This window comes from Bos grunniens, chromosome 6, assembly GCF_055505025.1.
Source record: "Bos grunniens cultivar Pamir isolate PY7600 chromosome 6, Bosgru_T2T1.0, whole genome shotgun sequence".
Lineage (NCBI taxonomy): Eukaryota > Metazoa > Chordata > Mammalia > Artiodactyla > Bovidae > Bos > Bos grunniens.
In genome coordinates this window covers 76,448,278-76,469,023 of record NC_141170.1, presented here as the reverse complement: position 1 = coordinate 76,469,023, position 20,746 = coordinate 76,448,278, and the positions used below count along the sequence as shown (strand labels likewise).

Below are 20,746 nucleotides of genomic sequence, written 5' to 3'. Positions count from 1 at the left end.
GAAGTAGAAAACATTCAACGAACCCACTAAAAATAGTTAGAAAATGAAAATCATGGGCCAGAGCAGAATATGACTGCTAAAAGAATAAAATAAAGCATTATTTATCATAGTTCCCACATTTATCATATCTACATTTTAGAACAAAAAAAGTAAGCAGTACACCAAGAAACTCTACCCAAACAAAACTTAAGATTATTTAACACAGTGATCATTGCTGTTGGTTAGCCACTAAATTGTGTCCAAGTCTTTTATAACCCTCTGGACTGTAGTCCGCCAGGCTGCTCTGTCCACGGGATTTCCCAGGCTAAAATACTAGAGTGGATTGCCACTTCCTTCTCCAGGGGATCTTCCCAACCCAGGGATTGAACCCGCATCTCCTGCACTGGCAGACGGATTTACCACTGAGCCACCAGGGAAGCCCAAGAGTGGTTATTACATATAAATCACTCACTTCCCCCAAAGTGGAACTGACTGAAAAATGTCAATAGGTTCACAAGAGTTGGGGGAATCCTAGCTCCCTTTTGAAATTGAAACCTGGGCAAGCAATCAAGCACTGTCTCAAAACATCCTTCAGGGCCCAGAAGACAATATCAGCTAGGATGCACGACGGACATGTGGCAGGAGGGCAAGGCTATGGTGTTCTTATTTGTGTTGTGGAAAGTTTCAGAGGATGAGATGGTGGTAACTGTTCAAATTACAAATTAAGCCCAGTTACCAAGAAAACAGACTATTCAGAAGCAAAACTGTCTTTTTAAATGTCTGAGAACAGTAAATTCTGTAATAATCAGCAGTGACAAAATACTCACCCCATAATGGCGATGAGACCTATCTATTTTGAGGTTAGAGCTGCTTTCAATGAACCTTTTCCTTAGAAATCTAGGATAACGTGACACTTACTGTTGAATAAACATGAGCTCCGTTTGCCAGTCGGTATGTGGCGATGCGCTGCAGACACTGAACGATTCTACTGCAGGCTTTGGCCTCCCTCTGCGCCAGCCCCAGGACGCGTTCATCAGCCAACATGATGTTACTTGCAATGTCAACCATCACATCGCCAAGCTAGCAGGCATGCAGGAGAGAAAAGGAAGATCTTTAAAGCCCACACAGGAGGCTTTACATCATCAAAATCCTAATGAGACACTAAGCTGGGCATTCAGTCTAAATTTCCACAGGAAAACCCAACAGGCACTTGACTCATTTCTCATTAAGGCATCTTCAGATAGGAAGAGCACAGTCATTATAACCATTTGGTAATATTTAGCTCAAAACAGTGTATTCACGTAACCACCAAATCATCAGGGAAAAGAGTGACATGTAGTACTTAAACTGATAGGTTGGGGGGTGCAGTCAGGGAGTCGGGGGAGAAAGGCATTTATATTAATCAAGGGGAAGAAAATCACATGATTCTCAGAATAAACAGATCTCCACTCTGGAAAAACACTTATCTTCTTTTTGCGTAAGTATTACTTAATACGATCAAGAAGTATCTGGCACAACATTAAATCAACTATACTTCAGTTAAATTTAATTAAAAATTAAAGAATATACTGGTGACCTCTTTAGCATCCTGTCATGTTTAAAACCCTAGGTATGTCCAACTACTGTGAGTTCTCTGTATGCGCTGGGCCGTCACGTGAGTCTGTGCACACATGGTTCCCTTTATCTTTATCTTGAATGAGCTGATTCTTCCCTGTCTCCCAACTCAAGGGATGCTTTTAGATTTACATGGTCACAAAAACAAATGAATCCCAATAAGTGTCCACTTTTCCACTGCTTGTTTGTTTCATTTCCTGAATTATTTTCATTAGGTCAGTCCGTAACTTACAGATGTAAACATCTGTCAGGCAACACCAGTGAAATATCAATGGGCTGTCGTTGCTGGTGACTTGTATGTCTCATTTCAGAAAAGTGCACTGAACAGTCCAGGATAAGGAGAAAGCCTGTTGCCAGGAGGGTCTACTATTGAGCAAACCATTCACAAGAGCTAGAGCACACAAGCATTCTGGAGGTAGCACTGGAGGGCTGACAAGCTGGCAGGTCCTCTAACCAAGAAAAAAGCCTCAAACGCCCCAAAGCCAAGCCAGACTGCCAAGGCCATTTCAGCAGATGTCTTTTCATCACCCCAGAAGAGTCCAGCTGAGCTTTTCAACCCTGTTGTCTCCAATACTCTTCCCAGGGTGTGTAATTATGAGGGCTGAGGTGGGTCTGGAAAAAGATCAGTCCTTTCCACCCATGCTTCTTTTCAGGAAGAAGACAAGCCTGCGGAAATCTACCGGATTCCACCCCCGAGCCACGGAGCAGGGCTGGCACCTCCCGTACCTTCCTTTATTTGTGAAACAAGGATAATAACCATCCTGTCTTTTCTGAATGTTGTGAAGATTAAGCTCCACTAATAACTATAAGGCTCCTCAAACTATGCCTTGCACATGGCAGGCATTCAAAACACAGCTCTAATTTTACTGCTCCTTTTTTTTTCCATTTCCATCCCAAAATAAGTCTTTCTGAGAATGACAGGCTCTAGAAGTGTTAAGAGGGGTACATTTTTAAAGTCTACATGTTCATATATAAAGAGGAACAATGTACCCAGCAAAACTGCCTCTATCTCCTCCGTAAAGCCCCATCATCTTACCCAACTCAAATACAGTTAATTGACTTCATACTGCCGTTACCATCATGTGTCACAATTCTGTCCTTATTTTAATTCCAGTATAAACATCTTGGGGGCAGGGACAGCCCCCAATGTCCTACTTATATTCATACTCATTCATTAGAGTAACTCCTCGTATAAAAGCCAACAGCTATATAATACCCATTCACTCCCTGACTAAATATTTATTGAGGACCAAGGTGAGCCAGACACTATCCCCAAGCAATGGAGATACAGCAGTGAGAGAAACATAGAAGATATATTTTGGAGTTTGTATCTATCAAGAAAATATATAACAAGCAACTAAATACATTTTTTTTAAGTGACTAGGTTGTGATACCTGCAAGAGATGAAATAAACAGAGTAATAAATGACAGATAGTAATGGAATTTAACCGCAAAACCCAATTTTAATGGACTCACATATTCTCTCAAGAGGCAACTCATTCAAACCCAAGACATGAACAAGATCAACTGACAAAGAATGAAGAAGAACCTATAATCAAACTATGTAGAATCCTGAGTCTGTTCATTTGATACAATTTATGAAAACACCAGACTTCCCTGTGGCTCAGATGGTAAAGCGTCTTCCTACAATGTAGGAGACCGGGTTCAATCCTTGGTTCAGGAAGATCTCCTGGAGAAGGAAATGGCAAACCACTTGAGTATTCTTGCCTGGAAAATCCCATGGACGGAAAAACCTGGTAGGCTACAGTCCACGGGGTCACAAAGAGTCAGACACAACTGGGCGACTTCACTTTCTTTTCACTTTCATGAAAACACCAGCACCTCAGAATATATTCCTAAAAACAATAGGTATGGGGGTAAATTTCACTTTAACAGAAGTGCTTATTTCTGGAGTTATGAAGATGGGTGGTGACGCCTGCATTTGTATATCAGCCACTTATACAGCAACTGGAATAATAACTACCACCTCTTAATGGCAATTCAGAGAAGCTAGAGAATTTGGTTACATTTTTACCTCTTATTCTTACCTTTCAAATTTGTATTTTCAAAACTGTATACAAAAATAAATAAGAGATGACACTGTATGATATGTTCTATAGCTATCAGAAAAGAAATGGCCATTGCCTGTAAAAATTTAAAAGATCAAATACAAGAAAATACCAATTCTCCTCCAAGGCCCTCCTCAAATATTTATGAAGTATTCAAAAAAATCAGCAATTTTACAACTAGCTTGGAAATTTCTTTACAAGTTCTACATGTATGGGCTTTATGAAACTCTAACATGAGACCTAACTGATACATCATCTCTTTTGAAAAGCTGTTTATTTTTTAATCAAGGAACTACAGCCATGGGTCACTAGATAATGCCAGCCAAGGAATTTGACATGTGTCAATAACTGTAAAACAAAAAAAAAAAATAAGTAGTAGTAGTATCTGTAAGAAAGTATAGAGCTAATAAAAGTGGTTGCCTTAGCTGAGGATAAGCTTTTTTTTTCCCATTATTTCATTATAAAAGGCTATGAATTAAAGAAACAGTTTTGTAGCCAAAATATCCCCTATAGCAAGCAATCATGAAACACTACATGCTTCTGGAGCTTGGTTATGGAAGTAGTTCTGAATCCTTCATGGTGGCAAAAAAGGACACAAAAAGAATAACAGTACATGAAAAATTACACTGGATTAAAAAAGCATCCCTGAAATGTGACACACAGGTACAGTTTAATAACCGTGACCAATGTGCGGGGAAGCACCGTATTTCTCTTCGACCGCATTCCCTGAAGGCCACGCCAGCCACGGAAGGGTCGGAGGAGTCATGCACCTGCTCTGCCATCTGTCATACCACAGGGTGAGGATCAAACGAAAACACTGTGAACGCACTTCATCCAAGATAAAAGGGGAGAGAAATGAAAATGCCACATTAACAACAATGAAACCATTAAATGTCATCTGTGGTAAGAGGCAGAATATTTCATGCTCTTTTCAATATTTATGTTTGCAATCCCGGGCAAAACTAGATTAAAATCACCTGTAAATTTCATGAATTTCTGATGTTGGTTCACATAACACACAACACATAAACTCAACTTGATGTATTTGATTTTAATGTAACAGGAGAATAAAATAACACTGCAGCGAGTATGCTTATGTGCCTTGGACTTAAGTTCTCCTGGGTTAAGAGTTCAACCATCCCTTACAAGTTAAATGTCCATAGCAAATTATTTATCCTCTCCAAGTCTCTGTTTGCCCATTTGCAAAATGAGACCAAGAACCCTATGAAAACTGTCTTTAAGAAAGACAGAGAGAGAGAGAACAGAAGGCAAATATCTTCATTAAGCAATTCATATAGTTTTTGAGAAAAGCCAAGAAATCTAGGCCCCTTCCCACATTCTTGTTTCAAGCACAAAGTCAGCAGGGGGTACCTCAGCAATTCTAATAACCAGAGAAGCAAAAATTAGAGACACATATACCACAGGGCAGTATGCTGAGAAGTTGTCTGGGGACAGCTGAGATGGAGATGAAAAGTCCAGAACTGACACACAGTTCAAACTCGACTAAATAATAACTCAGTTGATGTCATTATTTTAGTTCAAGTAAACTTCATGGTTTTTCCTAATTATAAATAGCTGTATTGATATCATTCCCATCTCAAAGTATGCTATATGCCCTGATTACTTTAATGAAGGAATTGCTCTGTTATGAAAGTAAATTTTTAAGAATGTGTTTATGGCATTATTAACCAGCTTCAGCATCCTGAGGGCCTGGGGACCCCAACTGAACGCTGCTCAGCTTGGTAAGTAGTCAGTGTTCAAAAGGTCCAAATGTGATGGTCATCAGATGAAAGCTCGGGTGTCACTCTGGTACAAAAATAAAGAGCATGGCGATGGGAAAACAAGTGGGGAGGGGAAAAGACTGAAAACAATGTCACAGGGAATAAAAGTTGCATTTATTCTCTATTGCCTTATAGAAAGTATCTGAAATAGCCTAACAATGTTTAAAAGATAATTCTTTTTAAATTAAAACATACATAGAGAGTGAGAAAGTGTGTTAAGTCACTCGGTCATGTCCAACTCTTTGCAACCCCACAAACTGTAGCCTGCCAGGCTCCTCTGTCCACAGAATTCTCTAGGCAAGAATACTGGAGTGGGTTGCCATTTCCTTCCTTTAGGGAATCTTCACAACCCAGGGATACACCCACGGTCTCCTGCATTGTAGGCAGATTCTTGACTGTCTGAGCCACCAGGGAAGTCCTGGTGGGAAACACAGGCTTAAAAAAAGACTCAAGTTAAAATACACATCAATGGCAGAGTTAATGGGACTGGGGAAAAACTGATTCTTGACGTGTTTCTAGTCAAGGCAGTGAAGATAACTGTTCAATTATTAATGAAAAGGAGAATATTTCCTCCAAGTAGACAGTCACTTTCATAAAGAAAATTCTTAGAACACGTGAAGAACACTATTAAAGAGATACCAAGTGAAATGCTCAACATCCTCAGCCATACCTTCACAACAAATGGCAAGGCTTAACTTGTACGATCCCTCCAACTCTCCCACTGGAAGCAGATCTTGTTTTTCCGATGACAAAACTGTACATGCATCTCCCTTTCTGGAAGCATGGAGGACTAAGTACTATGGACAATTCTCCTGATAAAAGTGAAAAATGGTAAAGGAAAAAAAGTTACCTTTTAAATGCACCACTGACCATTCAGAAAACAAAGGCTCCACGAGAGGCCAACAGCAAAACAACAGGAATCCGAAGAGCTCTGCGGCTGAGCTCAGCTGACCACAGACTATGCTCTGACTTCCATGTAAGACCCAGGCCCTGCCAACACAGGCTAACAGGAGAAAACCACAGCATAAAGCTGATAAGCCAAAGGGGACACCAGCAGGGTCAGGGCCAACCAGCATTAAACCAGCCTCCTGGAAGGAAGGGAATCGCAAGGAAACTTGAAACTTGCCCATCTTGACTTTGGCACAAGGTAGGAAAGAGGTAAAAAAATCTCTTCCCTGTCCATCTGTCAACACAAGTCGACCTTCACACAGGACTGAGAACAGAGTTCTCATTTTTTCTGTGGTCTGAGAAACCTCAAGCTGAGAACTACTTCCAATGTGACCCCCTAACACTGATATAGCCCCCCAGCACCTAGCAGAAGCACATAAGTATCACATCATACCATATATCATGTCATAATAATGACACATCATACCACTCTCATGAAGACCACTTGTCACCAACACGCATCAGCACAGTTCTGGAGGTCCTCACCGACGTATAACCAGAAAAACAGGATGTGTTTCATACGGAAACAGACAAACCAACTGTTATCTACTGTCTATGGACAAAACCGTCTGTCTAGAAAATCCCACAAAACCAACTAGAAAATTATATGAATGAATTTCATAAGGAAACCAGACACAAGGTCCACATTTAAAGAAAAATCATAATCAAGGAAAACAGCACGGATTAGATATTTTATAATATTAAGGACTTGAGTTCATTTGGGTGATATAATAACCATATCATGGTTCTATTTTAAAGTTCCTTACAATTTAAAAAAAAAAATTATGGATGAAATATGACACCTAAAATGTGCTCTTAAATGTTCCGGCATTGAAAGACAGAAAGACACAGAGTAAGACAGAGACACACAGAGACACAGGGAGAGGGGAAGAGAGAAGGAAGGAGGGGCAGAAAACATAAAAAGCGTGGACAGGAGAGATGAAGCAAGACTGATAAGTGCCGAAAACTGTCGAAATTCAGTGAAAGGTAAAACAAGAGTGTTAACAGTAATATTCCTTCTCCTACATTTTAGGAATTTTCTAATAAAAAAACAAGTGTCTGAAAAGTTTTTAAAAAGTTAAACCCAAAGAGAACATTTTTTTAAAAGGAGGTTAAGAATAGAAAAGAAATATACTACAGTGGTCCTCAATGTGGGAGACCTGGGTTCGATCCCTGGGTTGGGAAGATCCCCTGGAGAACAGAAAGGCTACCCACTCCAGTATTCTGGCCTGGAGAATTCCATGGACTACAGTCCATGGGGTTGCAAAGAGTCAGACACGACTGAGGGACTTTCACTTCACTTCACTTCACAGAGGTGCTCAAAGCCTGTGCCAAAGACATTGCCCAGTATCACCTGGAATTTAGAGGAAATACGAATCCTCAGGCTTCCCGCACCCGGAACCTGGTACCAATCGTGGGCCCCATGCAAGTTTGAGAAACCATGTTCTCAGAAGGATCAAAAAGCCAGAGGCTGGGTCTTTGAAAATATAAACAGTATCAGGAAGTCTGACAAGTAAGATCAAGGAAAAAACCATTAAAAATATTGAAAATAAAAAAGAAACTCACCAGTACAGATGTGATTATACCTTAAAGTAAATAAATGAAAGAATTTTAAAAATTCTATACATAAAAATGTGAGGTGCATGCCTTACATATTTAAGACTAGAGCACAGTAAGAAAATTATAACACATAACTAACTCTAATCTTCATAGATGTTCTCATCTTTTAAAATGGATATATGCTTGTTTCCATAAGAGAAATCACTACAGTAAATATGGAACACGCACTATCTGACAGAGAACCTTCGGCTCTTTTTAAAAGACCCCAGTAAATACCTCATTTAGATCTGGCGGTTTGATAGTTTTCAGCACCCACCCTAAGACAACAAGAGTACCAGCTTGTGTTGGCTAGACTCAATCCCAGGTTGTTTATGAAAAAATCCACAGCACAACAACTTTCTGGATATAATACAAAAATCAATTTAATTGCCCAATTATGCTATATGCATTTTAAGATACCTTAGCATAATTTTATGCAGTGTTAATTAACTTAAAATGGAGCCCTTAAGCCTTATGATTTCTTCTTAACATAGCAATAAACCGGGAAAGCTCTGGCCTGCAATTTTAAGCTTCCAAAGAATCAAATGTCTGTCACTGCATCAAAGGTAATCTTACATTTATATCTCAATTGTTCAATCCTGAATAATTTCCTGTTTTTTCTATTTATACTTAATAGGTTGCCATCATTTGTTTCCAAAGATAGTTAAAATTTCACCTTCTATGTCAGCCAGTGAAAGTGACAACAATCTCCTTCAAAGTAAGTTTTTAGATAAGTAACTAAAGCAGTCTGGTGGTATTTTTTTAAAGGACTTCTCTCTTAGCTTCTGAGATCATAAGAATGTTACTTTTCAGAGCAGACACGTGTATGCCTATGGCTGATTTATGTTGATATATGGCAAAAATCATCACAATATTGTAAAGTAATTATCCTCCAATTAAAATAAATAAATTAAAAAAAAGAAATTGTGAACGGCTATGTTATATATATACAACAAAGGTCCGTATAGTCAAAGCTATGATTTTTCCAGTAGTCATGTATGGATGTGAGAGTTGGACATAAAGAAAACTGAGTCCCAAAGAATTGATGCTTTTAAACTGTGGTGTTGGAGAGGACTCTTTTGAGTCCCTTGAACTGCAAGAAGATCAAACCAGTCTCATATAGGAAATTGTTCCTGAATATTCATTGGAAGGATTAATGTTGAATTGAAGCTCCAATATTTTGGCCACCTGGCCACCTGATGCAAAGAACTGACTCACTGGAAAAGACTCTGATGCTGGGAAAGATTGAAGGCAAGAGAAGAAGGGGACGACAGAGGATGAGATGTGTGGATGGCATAACTGACTTGATGGACATAAGTCTGAGCAAGGTCCAGGAGCTGGTGATAGACAGGGAAGCCTGGCATGGTGCAGTCCGCGGGGTTGCAAAGAATAGGACACGACTGAGCGACTGAACTGCAACTGCATGTTGTGCATCTATAACAGAAAGTATTGCACATCAACTCAACTTCAAGTAAAATAGATAGATAGATGAAAATTCCTCACACGTACAAAAAAAATGCTAATTTCTTAACCCTATAAAAAGTATGTCCTAGCTTTGCAATGATAAAAATAGTTTCACCTATATTCTCTCTTGCGTAAACAGTGAGTTTAACTGCAAGTTAAACAGGGCAAGCATCATGTCTCATTTTAAAAACAAAGGGTCCATGGTTAATAACTCACAAACCAGGTCCACTTCCAGTCTTCAACAAGATGCTTCCCCCTAAGAACATGACAAAGCAACAAAGATTCAGACCATTCTTCCCACACAGCAGCAACACAATGAAACGTACACCTCAGGGCACCACACTGCTGCTCCCGACCTGGGAAGTGTACAGAAGTCCCTCACACCAGAACAGGGCAGCAAGGGGGTAAACTTTGGTCTATCACACGATGGCAGGACCTTTCCCTATGTCCAGATTCCAAATGCCATTCCAATTACTCTAGTGCCCTGAAACATCCAGCCTCCATGAATGACTTCTAATCATGTGGGCAGCTAACCTATGATTATAATCAACAAGGGAGAGCAGGATTACCACAGAGCCAGGATTCACACGGCTCCTCCCGGCACCAGAAAAATTCATCATGGGAAGCGGGCTATGGCCCAAGGACAGAATCAAGCAAAGGAACAATTCATTAGGAAACTAAGGCCTGAAGATTAGATAGCAACAGTGAAATGCCATGTCATCATTAGGTGGTCTGGTGTTCTGAATCCCATTTATAAGCATGTCACTACTTTCTTTCCTTTATCAGCTACACTACAGCAAGTAAAGTACCTAATGTACAGAGCTGCAATTTCAAAATTTATCACCAAAATGCCAGATATTAATAGGTACCACATGCAAAAAACTCCCTTGGTTAAATTATGTAGAGAAACAAGGGATATTAATTGGGTTGGCCAAAAGGTTCATTTGGGTTTATCCATACCACTGTGCGTAAAAAGTTGAATGAACTTTTTAGCCAAACCAATACCACCTTTTAGCACATTAACGAATCTGAGATGCCCCACATAAAGAAATATATTAAGACTTTGTTTAGTTCAGTGTCTTCCCCACAGTACTTTTGGAATACTATGACAGAGCAAAGCTCTTCTAGAAAGTAAATATGATACAGCAGAAAACTGCTGGATTAGACAGCCAAAGTTCTCGAGTTGTTTTCAGCCCTGCATAGTTTAGCTCTAAAACCTTAGAGAAATTGTTTAATTTTCTTTAGGCTTCAGTGTATGACCTAATCTAGGTTTATTCTAGCTCAAAAATTCATTCTTATATGATTCCATCACAAGAGAAACAGTTTATATAAAAGCTCTCACCTGGCTGGAAATAAAGTTTAAGAACATGTTAATCTGCAGCTAAAAACTTATTCAAATCATTATTTGCTGCTCACTGATTCTGAAAACAGTAGTTGTCAATGTCTTCCCCTAAAGGGTATCATGTGGACAGGAATATCATAGTTTGAACATGGCCTCTTTTCAAAGTCACTAAATTTTCATGCCTCGTGTATCTTAATCATTTGGAATTTTGTTTTAAAAGTGCTAAAATAGTCTTACATTTTCTCTAGGACATTCCCAAAGCAATTTAACACAAGATCTGGGGAACTAAAACTCTCATGAAGAAGGATGAACAAGGGGGAGCGTGCTGTATGACACAGGGAACCCAAAGCCAGTGCTCTGTGACAACCGGGAAGGCTGGGGTGGAGAGGGGGTGGGAAGGGACACATCTACACATATGGCTGATTCATGTTGATATATGGCAGAAACCATCCCAATATTGTAATTATCCTCTAATTTAAAATTAAATTTAAAAAAATAAATAGAAGAACAAAAAAGATTCTACTTTCTGAACATTGTAAATTGTTAAGCATACAAAGACATCTTCAATCAATAAATTTAAGTGGTGATTTTTAAAAAAAACAAAGAAGAAAGATGAAAACACACCAGTGGGGAGAAGGGAAATCCCAGTCAGCCTGAGAGATGCAGCCCGACTCACATACACCATGGATGCAGAAAAAGCTGCTTTCTCACAGGCTGGTTCTGCCCTACCCTGGTACCTTATTGCCAAGAACTAACAATCCACCTCTACTCCTCCCAACAAGTTCCCATGACAGATGGAGCATAGGTTTCTCAATGACAATTCTGGAAATTAAAAGGTATATTTAGTTCAAATACAGCAAACATAAGTAGGCTTTAAAAATAGAGAGTCAGCTCTATCACATGACCATTTGCTGACATACTATATGCTACAAATCTGAACCAGAAAATACCTCTTTTGATTTTTCCTCTTTGGTAAATCTTCCAAATTTCTCTATCATTTCAGCCACAAATATAACATCCATCTTGTCCGAAAAGTTGGCTGCTTCCACAGTGTAAGCTAATAACTGTCGGGCTGTAGCCACAGCGTTGGTAAGATTGAGGGGCATCTGTATTAAAAAGGCAAAAAAGAAGCACTTAGCAAGTGAAGTGAAAGTCGCTCAGTCGTGTCCGACTCTTTGTGACACCATGGACTGTATAGTCCATGGAATTCTCCAGGCCAGAATACTGGAGTAGGTAGCCTTTCCCTTCTCCAAGGGATCTTCCCAACCCAGGGATCGAACCCAGGTCTCCCACATTGCACCTTATCTTTGCATTTCAAAACATGGCAATTTCAAAACTCTTTATCACCGATTCACTACGACCTTCGCAAAATGCTTTTTCCAAAACTAAGACAAATTTTATTGGAAACTAACTGAAGGAATTTTCTTTTTTTAACTTAGAATGAAATAAAACAGCACATAAAAACACATCAGGGAGGGACTTCCCTGGTGGTCCAGTGGTTCTAATGCAGGGGATGTGGGTTTGATCCCTGGTCAGGGAACTAAGATCCCACATGCTACAGCACAGCCAAAAGATAAAAATAACAAAGTTAAAAGTTTAAAAAGAAAAAGAAAAATCAGGGAAGCGGCCTGCACCATCTCTTGATCTGTATCTATCCAAATCCTATATATACTCAATTCCAATTGCCTAGTAACACCTTTCCCAAGTATTCCAGCCAGGAGGGATCAACATCTCCCCTGGAACTCCTGCCACCTGGGAGTATGAACCACTTATTTAGCACTTATCTATACTGCCATGCACGGCCTGTAATGTTTTTCATTTGTTTATTATTGACTTAAACACAACTCAGCACCAACCATTACAAAAAGTGTATACCAGGTGCAAAGAAGCGTAAGAAAATGTGTAAAAGAAACCACCTGCCAGCTGCTTATAATCGGCTATGGTTTTTAAAAAGACATAGAAGCAGAGATGAGAAAAGGCACACTAAAAAGACAAGCACGACAAGGGATCGCTTGTGACAAAGGGATTATAAAAGGAACTGAAGAGGGGGCCTCCCAGGTGCTCTTGAAGAATGGTTGGGATTCTGTTTGGGGATACAGATGCTAAGTTATTCAAGCAAAGGCATAAAGCCAGGCCATACCTGGAAAGGAAGAGTAATGCCAGAGAGGGCTGTGAATACTGGTTGAGAAGAACAGGTCTGATCCCAAAGACACAGTCCACGAAAGTATAGACACCAAATCCTTACGCTTTACTAATAGTAAAAAAAACTTATGTATTTGGTGTGAGCACCACGTCTTATTAGCAACCTCAGCAGATCTGAAGACTTTCCAGTTACCTGATTAAACATATAAAGAACTCTAGTGACATCGTTCGCATACTGGCAGCGAGAATAATCATCATCCGCCCAAAAGCCACCTCGATCACATCTGCGCCAGGCCTTTCTCTCATCCTGTGCGTTCCCAGGGTAGATCCCACTGCCGTGGGCGTTCCGAGTACACTGCAGATACGCGGTGATGCCCGCCAGTGTTCTGGGCCACCTAGAGAGACGAAGACACGAGAGAACCTACGCTGACACAAGTAACAGCAGGGGAAAATCGAGGATCAGGACGTGTCGCACGGAATCAGAGGAAAATCCAGAAGAAACAGAACTCCTTTAACAATAAAGGCAAAAACAAAAAAAGCTAAAATGAACTAAAACCATTGTAAGGTATCAGCTGAAAAAATTTTAATGCCATAACAGAATATTTTCCTAAAATATTCTAAATACAACCACGGAAATTGTACCTTATCAAGCAGAAAAGAAAAATGGTGCACCAAATGGTCTTATGTTTCTTTAATTACTGTTACTGTATCGTTGGCTTATACAATCATTAGGTATATAGGGTCAGAATCTTTTCCAGTATGAATAGAATTTGGCCTTTCACAGAAAGACAGTATACTTGCAGAAAGGACTGCCATCCTTAAAGTGGCCTGCCTGCAATGCTGGCCCTTCAGTGGCACCCAGGAATTTGGGGCTTTTTGTGTTCACAGTTAACTGGTAAGAGTGATTCACTTTACTTAGACAGTCTGGGGAAGCCATATGGTGTGTGCTGAGCACCTGCTTTCACCCTGAAGGTCTAAAGTTTTGGAATGAGATAGACAGAGGTTGCCTTTATAAACATTTCCCAACAGGAGTTTTGGATGCTGAGACTCCAATCGTCTTCCCTGGGCAAAAAAACTATACAGAGGCTGCTGCCTTTTCAAGGCTGGAGGAGGGGTAGGCTCTGCATGAGCCTCCTGGGAGGCAGAGATAATCAAGAACTTACACACTGATCGCCCCAGAATCCATCTGTGTCTTTTCCCCTTATTATCCGGCTAGGTATATTACTACATCACTACATCTGAGCTGTGACCACAGCTGCATGCTGAGTCCTGTGAGTCCTTTCAACAAACTTTTGCACTTGGGAGGTGGTCTTGAAAACATCCAATAACATATACAACCAAATTTATCTGAGTGAAACCCAGATAAATTGCATAGGTACTGTGCAAGTGACTACACCAACCTGCTGGCGTGAAATCAGCACTAACTGGACTGGGAGAAATCTTTGTTATTTGAGCTCTATTTCTCCAAAACTGGGAATGAAAATAATGTATTTAATAAAAGCTACAGATGACTTACAACATATGAACTTCTAAATTATAATATCAGCCACACCAAAATGTAATGCATTATCAAAAACTGTATAAATAGATCAAGCAATGCTAAACTAAATTTTATTAATGCAGTAGAAGTTCTAACTGTATTATATCTTAAGGAGTGTCAAAAGATAAATAATTCATTAATCAGTTAAACAGATTCTTCTTCTATTTTTAAAAATGAAAACACTCCAAAACTATGAGTAAAGACAGATAATACACCATAAATAGAAAATATCCTATGATTATTTAATAAAGGCATTGAATGTAACAAAATTAACAAATGGTATCTATTTCACTTCAAAGTATACTGTATAAATATTACAAGTTAACAGTTAATCCACATAAAAGACTTATCTGTTGGCAACAATAAATTATGATTTCCACGCACACATTATCCAGAAGAATTTTAAATGGGGGAGGAGAAAGGAAAGTCAAAAGGCAATTTAAAAAAAAAAAATCAATGAAGAACTAGCTGAGCTAAAGTTGTCATTGCTTCTTCACCTTGGACTTGAAAGAATAACAACAAAGAGTTTTTTTCTTATCCTTAAAAATCAGATTTATAGCCACAAGGCAGCAAAAATACCAATCACAGACAGTGTAAACCAACCGTGTATTCAAAAATCTCTATGCTGCTTTAAAGAGCTACATATTTCCCTTCATTTATATTAACTATAAACCGATTATTAAAATCCTGAACATAAAGCATTTTAGGTAAATAATAAGTTTAAAGATAATGTTTTAAAGCAACTTTGAAAGAAAGGGGAGTCTAAAGTAAAAGTTGTTACCGCTCACAAATTCTAAACTTTCTATTAAAAAGCAAAAACAAAACCACAGCATTTAAGTCAATCTGCTTATCCTAACAGGGTCCAACACTAGAGGCTCCCCAGCTTTCAGGCCACCCAACAGCTTTCTTGACTGGGTGTGTGTTTCTGCTAAGTACAATGTCTACTGACTGTCTGCAGTTAAAACTGAATTAACACAACAAAACCTTCCAAAGGCCATCCAAAAAAAGCCCCTCAGAAACAGGAAATGCTGTTAACCTGTCTGAATTTCACATTATTTGAGTGGAATTTCCAAAATGTTTCTTAAGGTAGTGGTTCTTAACTACTACAACAAAACTACAAAATAAAAATAAACACTTCTGGCTCAACCTTCAGAGACTCATCAATCAATAGATCTGAGATAAAGTTCAGGCACCTGTTTTTACTTTTAGTTTCCATAAATGATTCTGAAATCACCATTCTAAAGGGCAGTCCTTAGATATATAAGGATATATATGTGAATAAAGTCAAAGTGAAGTCGCTCAGTCGTGTCCGACTCTTTGCAACACAATGGACGGTAGCCTACCAGGCTCCGAGATCCATGGGATTTTCCAGGCAAGAATACTGGAGTGGGCTGCCATTTCCTTCTCCAGGGGATCTTCCCAACCCAGGGATCGAACCTGGGTCTTCTGTATTGCAGACAGACGCTTTACCGTCCTGAGCCACTAGAGTGATCCTATTATATATGTGAATACATTTCTCAAATTCTTACTGAAGACAGGAGACCAATTGCATACATCTATACTTCCGTGGTGGCTCAGATGGTAAAGCGTCTGTCTATAATGTGGGAGACCTGGGTTCAATCCCTGGGTCAGGAAGATCCACTGGAGAAGGAAATGGCAGTCCGCTCCAGTACTACTGCCTGGAAAATCCCATGGACGGAGGAGCCTGGTAGGCTACAGTCCATGGGGTCCCAAAGAGTCAGACACGACTGAGCTACTTCACTTACTCACTTACTTACTTATGCCTTTGAGAATAAAAAGAATTGGGGCAAATCAGCCCCTTTCAGCACTCTTCAAGTCACTGACCTGAAATCTCCTTTATTGTTCACCACCCTCTCAGGAGGACAGTACTGTGCAGAGCTTTCTAAGACCACAATATCCACGGTTCTTGTATTGTTCCCACGTTTGGTCTGGACGTGGCAGCCCCAATTTCCAGTCGATCCAGCCTGAATATTAGAAATGGTTAGGGCACTGCATGAAGAAAGAGTTTAAAGAGAGAAAATATGGTTAGGCAAGAAGGGAGACAACATGTGCTTCGATCATGCATTTAGCAAACATGAATGTGTGCTGGAGGCTAAGCGCTTGCTAGATAAAAATGAATTAAAAAAACGATCCCTCCGTTTAAGTACTTCAGCAGCAAGTCAAGAGCTGGCTGTAACATAAGAATGAATGGAGGGCAGTGGCACTGAGACTCCAGGAAAAGGGAGAGCAGGCCATGCCACAGAGGGAAACCAAGCACCAAAACAGAAACATCACAGCACTGCCTTCAGCAAAACTAATGGAGAGGCTATGTTTTCCGTTTTGTATCTAAGTTCATTCGTATCTGTTTCTTTAGATTTCACATATAAGGGATAAAAACAGAAACAGACCCACAGACATAGTAAACTAACTTATGGTTCTCAAAGGGAAAGGAGGGAAGAAGGATAAATTGAGTTTGGGATTAACATATACATACTACTACACATGAAACAGGCAACCAACAAGGACCTAGTGTATAGCACAGGAACTATACTCAATATTTTGTAATAACCTATAAGGGAAAGAATCTGGAAAATATATCTATACACACACAGGTCTAACTGAATCACTTTGTACACCTGAAACCAACACAACGTTGTAAATCAACTACACTGCAATAAGAAAAAAGAGAAAAAAAAAAAAATCAAAAGCCTAACAATTAAAAAACTAGCAGGGAAGTTACCAAGTTACATCTTGGGAATTCTAGGGAAAATATTCAAGCATGAAGGAGACTAATATAAAGTGTGTAATTAATATTTAAAATGAAATATCTTATGGAAAAGGGGAGAAACCTATTAAGTCTCTAAAAAGATTTAATAAATTACCAATTAAGGCTTTTAAAAAAGTAGCTTTTCATTTAAAAGTATACTTCAACTTCTAATAACAGCTATATTTCTGAACAGCTGTCAGAAAATTCAACTTTCAAGATGACATCATAATTCTCTAATATAAAACCTATTAATTAAGAGCAAATGGCAGAATCTTCAATTAACCTTTATTCCCCCCACATGATCTATCATACTTTGCTTTTATGTAGATACAGATAAATCATTAGACATAAAGCATGTATCATTTTAATTAACTCACTAAAGACTGTCTTGAAGTTACTATACATTTTTGTAGCTTCCTAAATCATTAATGGCTACACAACAATAAATGCTCTAATAAAGACTTTGAGGGACTGTGATTTTGAACCAAAGAAAATGTTTATCATCTTTACTAAGTTAAATACATTAACATATTAAAATAGGTATACTCAAGGTAAAACGACACAGAAGAGTTTGACATTAAATTTAAATAACCAAAACATTGCCAACTAGAATTCTACTTTATATGACTCTACTGAACCAGGAAGAAGTATATAAAAATTCTGGGCAATAAAAAGCATTCTCAAATCCAGAAGTCCCCATATTTTCTCAGTTCATGGTACCTTCACTGACTAGATAACTTTCACAGTGCCCCTAGCCTAAAAGAAACACCTAGGGTGGTTGCAATGACTACACGAAATCCTAAAACTGTGTATATATGTCCTAATACCTTACAGCCATTTGAAAAAAAAAAAAATCAATTTAAAATAAATATTTCATTCTTACATAACCACAACTGCTTCCTAATGGGTTGCGCATGCTTACTGGGCACTCCAAAATTAATCAGATACAGATCAGACAATGATATCTCTATTTCTTATTCCACAATGATTTTCATACAGTACTTGCTTTGTACCATAGTAATTGTCAAAATACCAGTATCTAAGATGCGACACAAACAAAAGGGAGGCAGCATGATGTAATGTCAACACCCTAACTGCCCGGAGCTGGTAGCTGTGAGATGTCCAGGAATGTCCAGTATCACTATGCTCAAACACTCAAAATACCCCACAGCACCTCTGTCCACTCACTGTAGCATCCCAGAGCATGTTAGCACACGCTCTGGGGAAAATGGTCCTAACATTTTTTAAAGATAACTTTCAGCAATACCTTCAATGTCTAAAACCAATTATCAGAATAAATTTTTCAAGAATCCTCAACACAACACATTAGGAGATTTAAGGAGAAGGGGTAGCTTCAATTTCAATGTCCAGGAAAAATACAAACTCCAGTTCTTATTAATGAAGGCTCAATGACATGCAAAGACCAATGAAGAATCAAGAGGTCTATGAGGCTACCCAATCCAATAACCACATATTTCCTTCTCCTACAACTTTCTATTATTCTGGAGCTAACTCCAGGTAAAGGACTTCCCAGTCTTCATATGAAAGACTTTCACTTTAGTAAGTATTCCTATCAACAAAAAACCATTGTGCGAAGTTGCTATCCTTTGAATTAATTTTTTTAATGCTAATGGAATTTAGATTAAGTTAAACATGACAGAGAAATGAATTTATAAAGTAAATCTGGTTACTTGTTACAAAATTGAAGAAGCCTAAATTGAAGCTCTTGGAACTATATTCAATACCCTGTGATGAACCATAATAGAAAAGAATCTGAAAAAGTGTGTGTGTATATATATATGTATAAGTATGTATATATATAACTGAGGCACTTTGCTATATAGCAGAAATTAACACAGCACTATAAATTAACTAAACTTCAGTAAAACTTTAAAAAATAAAGCTTTTATTCAGACAAGAGTTCTATTACATTTTTAAAGCTTTGCTACTGCTAAGTCACTTCAGTCATGTCCGACTCTGTGCGATCCCATAGACAGCAGCCCACCAGGCTCCCCCGTCCCTGGGATTCTCCAGGCAAGAACACTGGAGTGGGTTGCCATTTCCTTCTCCAATGCATGAAAGTGAAAAGTGACAGTGAAGTTGCTCAGTCGTGTCCGACCCTCAGCTACCCCATGGACTGCAGCCTTCCAGGCTCCTCCGTCCATGGGATTTTCCAGGCAAGAGTACTGGAGTGGGGTGCCATTGCCTTCTCCTACTGTTGTACTGCTGCTGCTGCTAAGTCGCTTCAGTCGTGTCCAATGCTGTGCAACCCCATAGACGGCAGCCCACCAGGCTCCGGCGTCCCTGGGATTCTCCAGGCAAGAACACTGGAGTGGGCTGCCATTTCCTTCTCCAATGCATGAAAGTCAAAGTGAAAGGGAAGTCGCTCAGTCGTGTCCGACTCTTCGCGACCCCATGGACTGCAGCCTACCAGGCTCCTCTGTCCATGGGATTTTCCAGGCAGGAGTACTGGAGTGGGGTGCATACTATATGTCAATTATTGTCTACTCAGACAATAAACTACTTCAAGTCTACAATTTGGTAACTTCTAACATATGTATACACTTGTGAAATTATCACCACAGTAAAAACAATGTAACAGACTCTTCTCACTGGGACTTAATACACTGATGCAAAGAATACACAAAACATTCCTAACAGTCTTAACCCCTAGTAAGCGAACTCTGCTTCTGGTAATAGTAGAGTCAAACAAAGTGTGAGTTGCTCAATCGTGTCTGACTCTTTGTGACCCCATGGACGGTAGCCCTCCAGGCTCCTCTGTCCGTGGAATTCTCCAGGCAAGAATACTGGAGTGGATTGACATTCCTTTCTTGGCTCCTATCAAACCACACTCCCGACATTTAACAGCTATAAGCTGTAGACAAACTACAGTCAACTATCTGAACACATGGTGAGTGGTCCAAAGTGAGCAGAAGCCAAAGAGGAACTGACTTTAGAAAAAAGAGATTGGCACTGGGGAGTAACCAGGAAATTTTTTTAATGACTTTTGCCAAAGGGCAGGCATTATTCAAAAAGAAACTCAAAATCTGAGTGGTTGAAAAATCAGAGACAGAGGTGAAAGCAGCCTGGCTAGAAGCCCAAACTTGTGCATATATAATTCACCCAGTTCTTTAACTGAGCCCTGACCTACATGCAGACACAGCAAACACCAAGCAGATTTCAGTGGCTGCCTACTACACAAAAGCCAGGTCCAGGAGTTTTAGCTTAACCAAAAGCTAACTGCTCAGTGAAACAAAATCAGCTGTCTTTGAGAAGAATACAAAAGAATCCAGAGTCAGGGGTCAGCAAATGTTTTCTTTGAAGGCCACACAGTAAATACTTTAGGTTTTGCTGACTGAGAAGCAATACTATTTGGAAGGTATCTGTATAACCATTTGATAGGTAACCATTTAAAACTATTAAAAAAATTAATAGGCCAGATTTGTCCCATAAGCTGTACTTTGTCAGCTTCTCCACAGCAAATCATTCACAATATCTAGG

The 20,746-nt window shown here is 39.3% G+C and overlaps 1 protein-coding gene across 10 annotated transcripts in view; it reads right to left on the bottom strand.

The window, feature by feature from the left end:
- ADGRA3 (adhesion G protein-coupled receptor A3) overlaps positions 1-20,746 on the bottom strand; it is a 135,060-nt gene that overhangs the window by 46,594 nt on the left and 67,720 nt on the right. For 9 of the 10 annotated variants that reach the window (XM_086406285.1, XM_086406284.1, XM_086406287.1 and 6 more), the window contains exons 8-11: positions 16,324-16,488; positions 13,132-13,333; positions 11,747-11,902; positions 898-1,059 (exon numbers count right to left, since the gene is read on the bottom strand). In XM_086406285.1, coding sequence (XP_086262411.1) covers positions 898-1,059; positions 11,747-11,902; positions 13,132-13,333; positions 16,324-16,488 — 685 coding nt within the window. Of the gene's footprint in view, positions 1-897; positions 1,060-6,113; positions 6,256-11,746; positions 11,903-13,131; positions 13,334-16,323; positions 16,489-20,746 lie in introns of those variants that run through there. The other variant, XM_086406288.1, reaches the window with a different exon arrangement.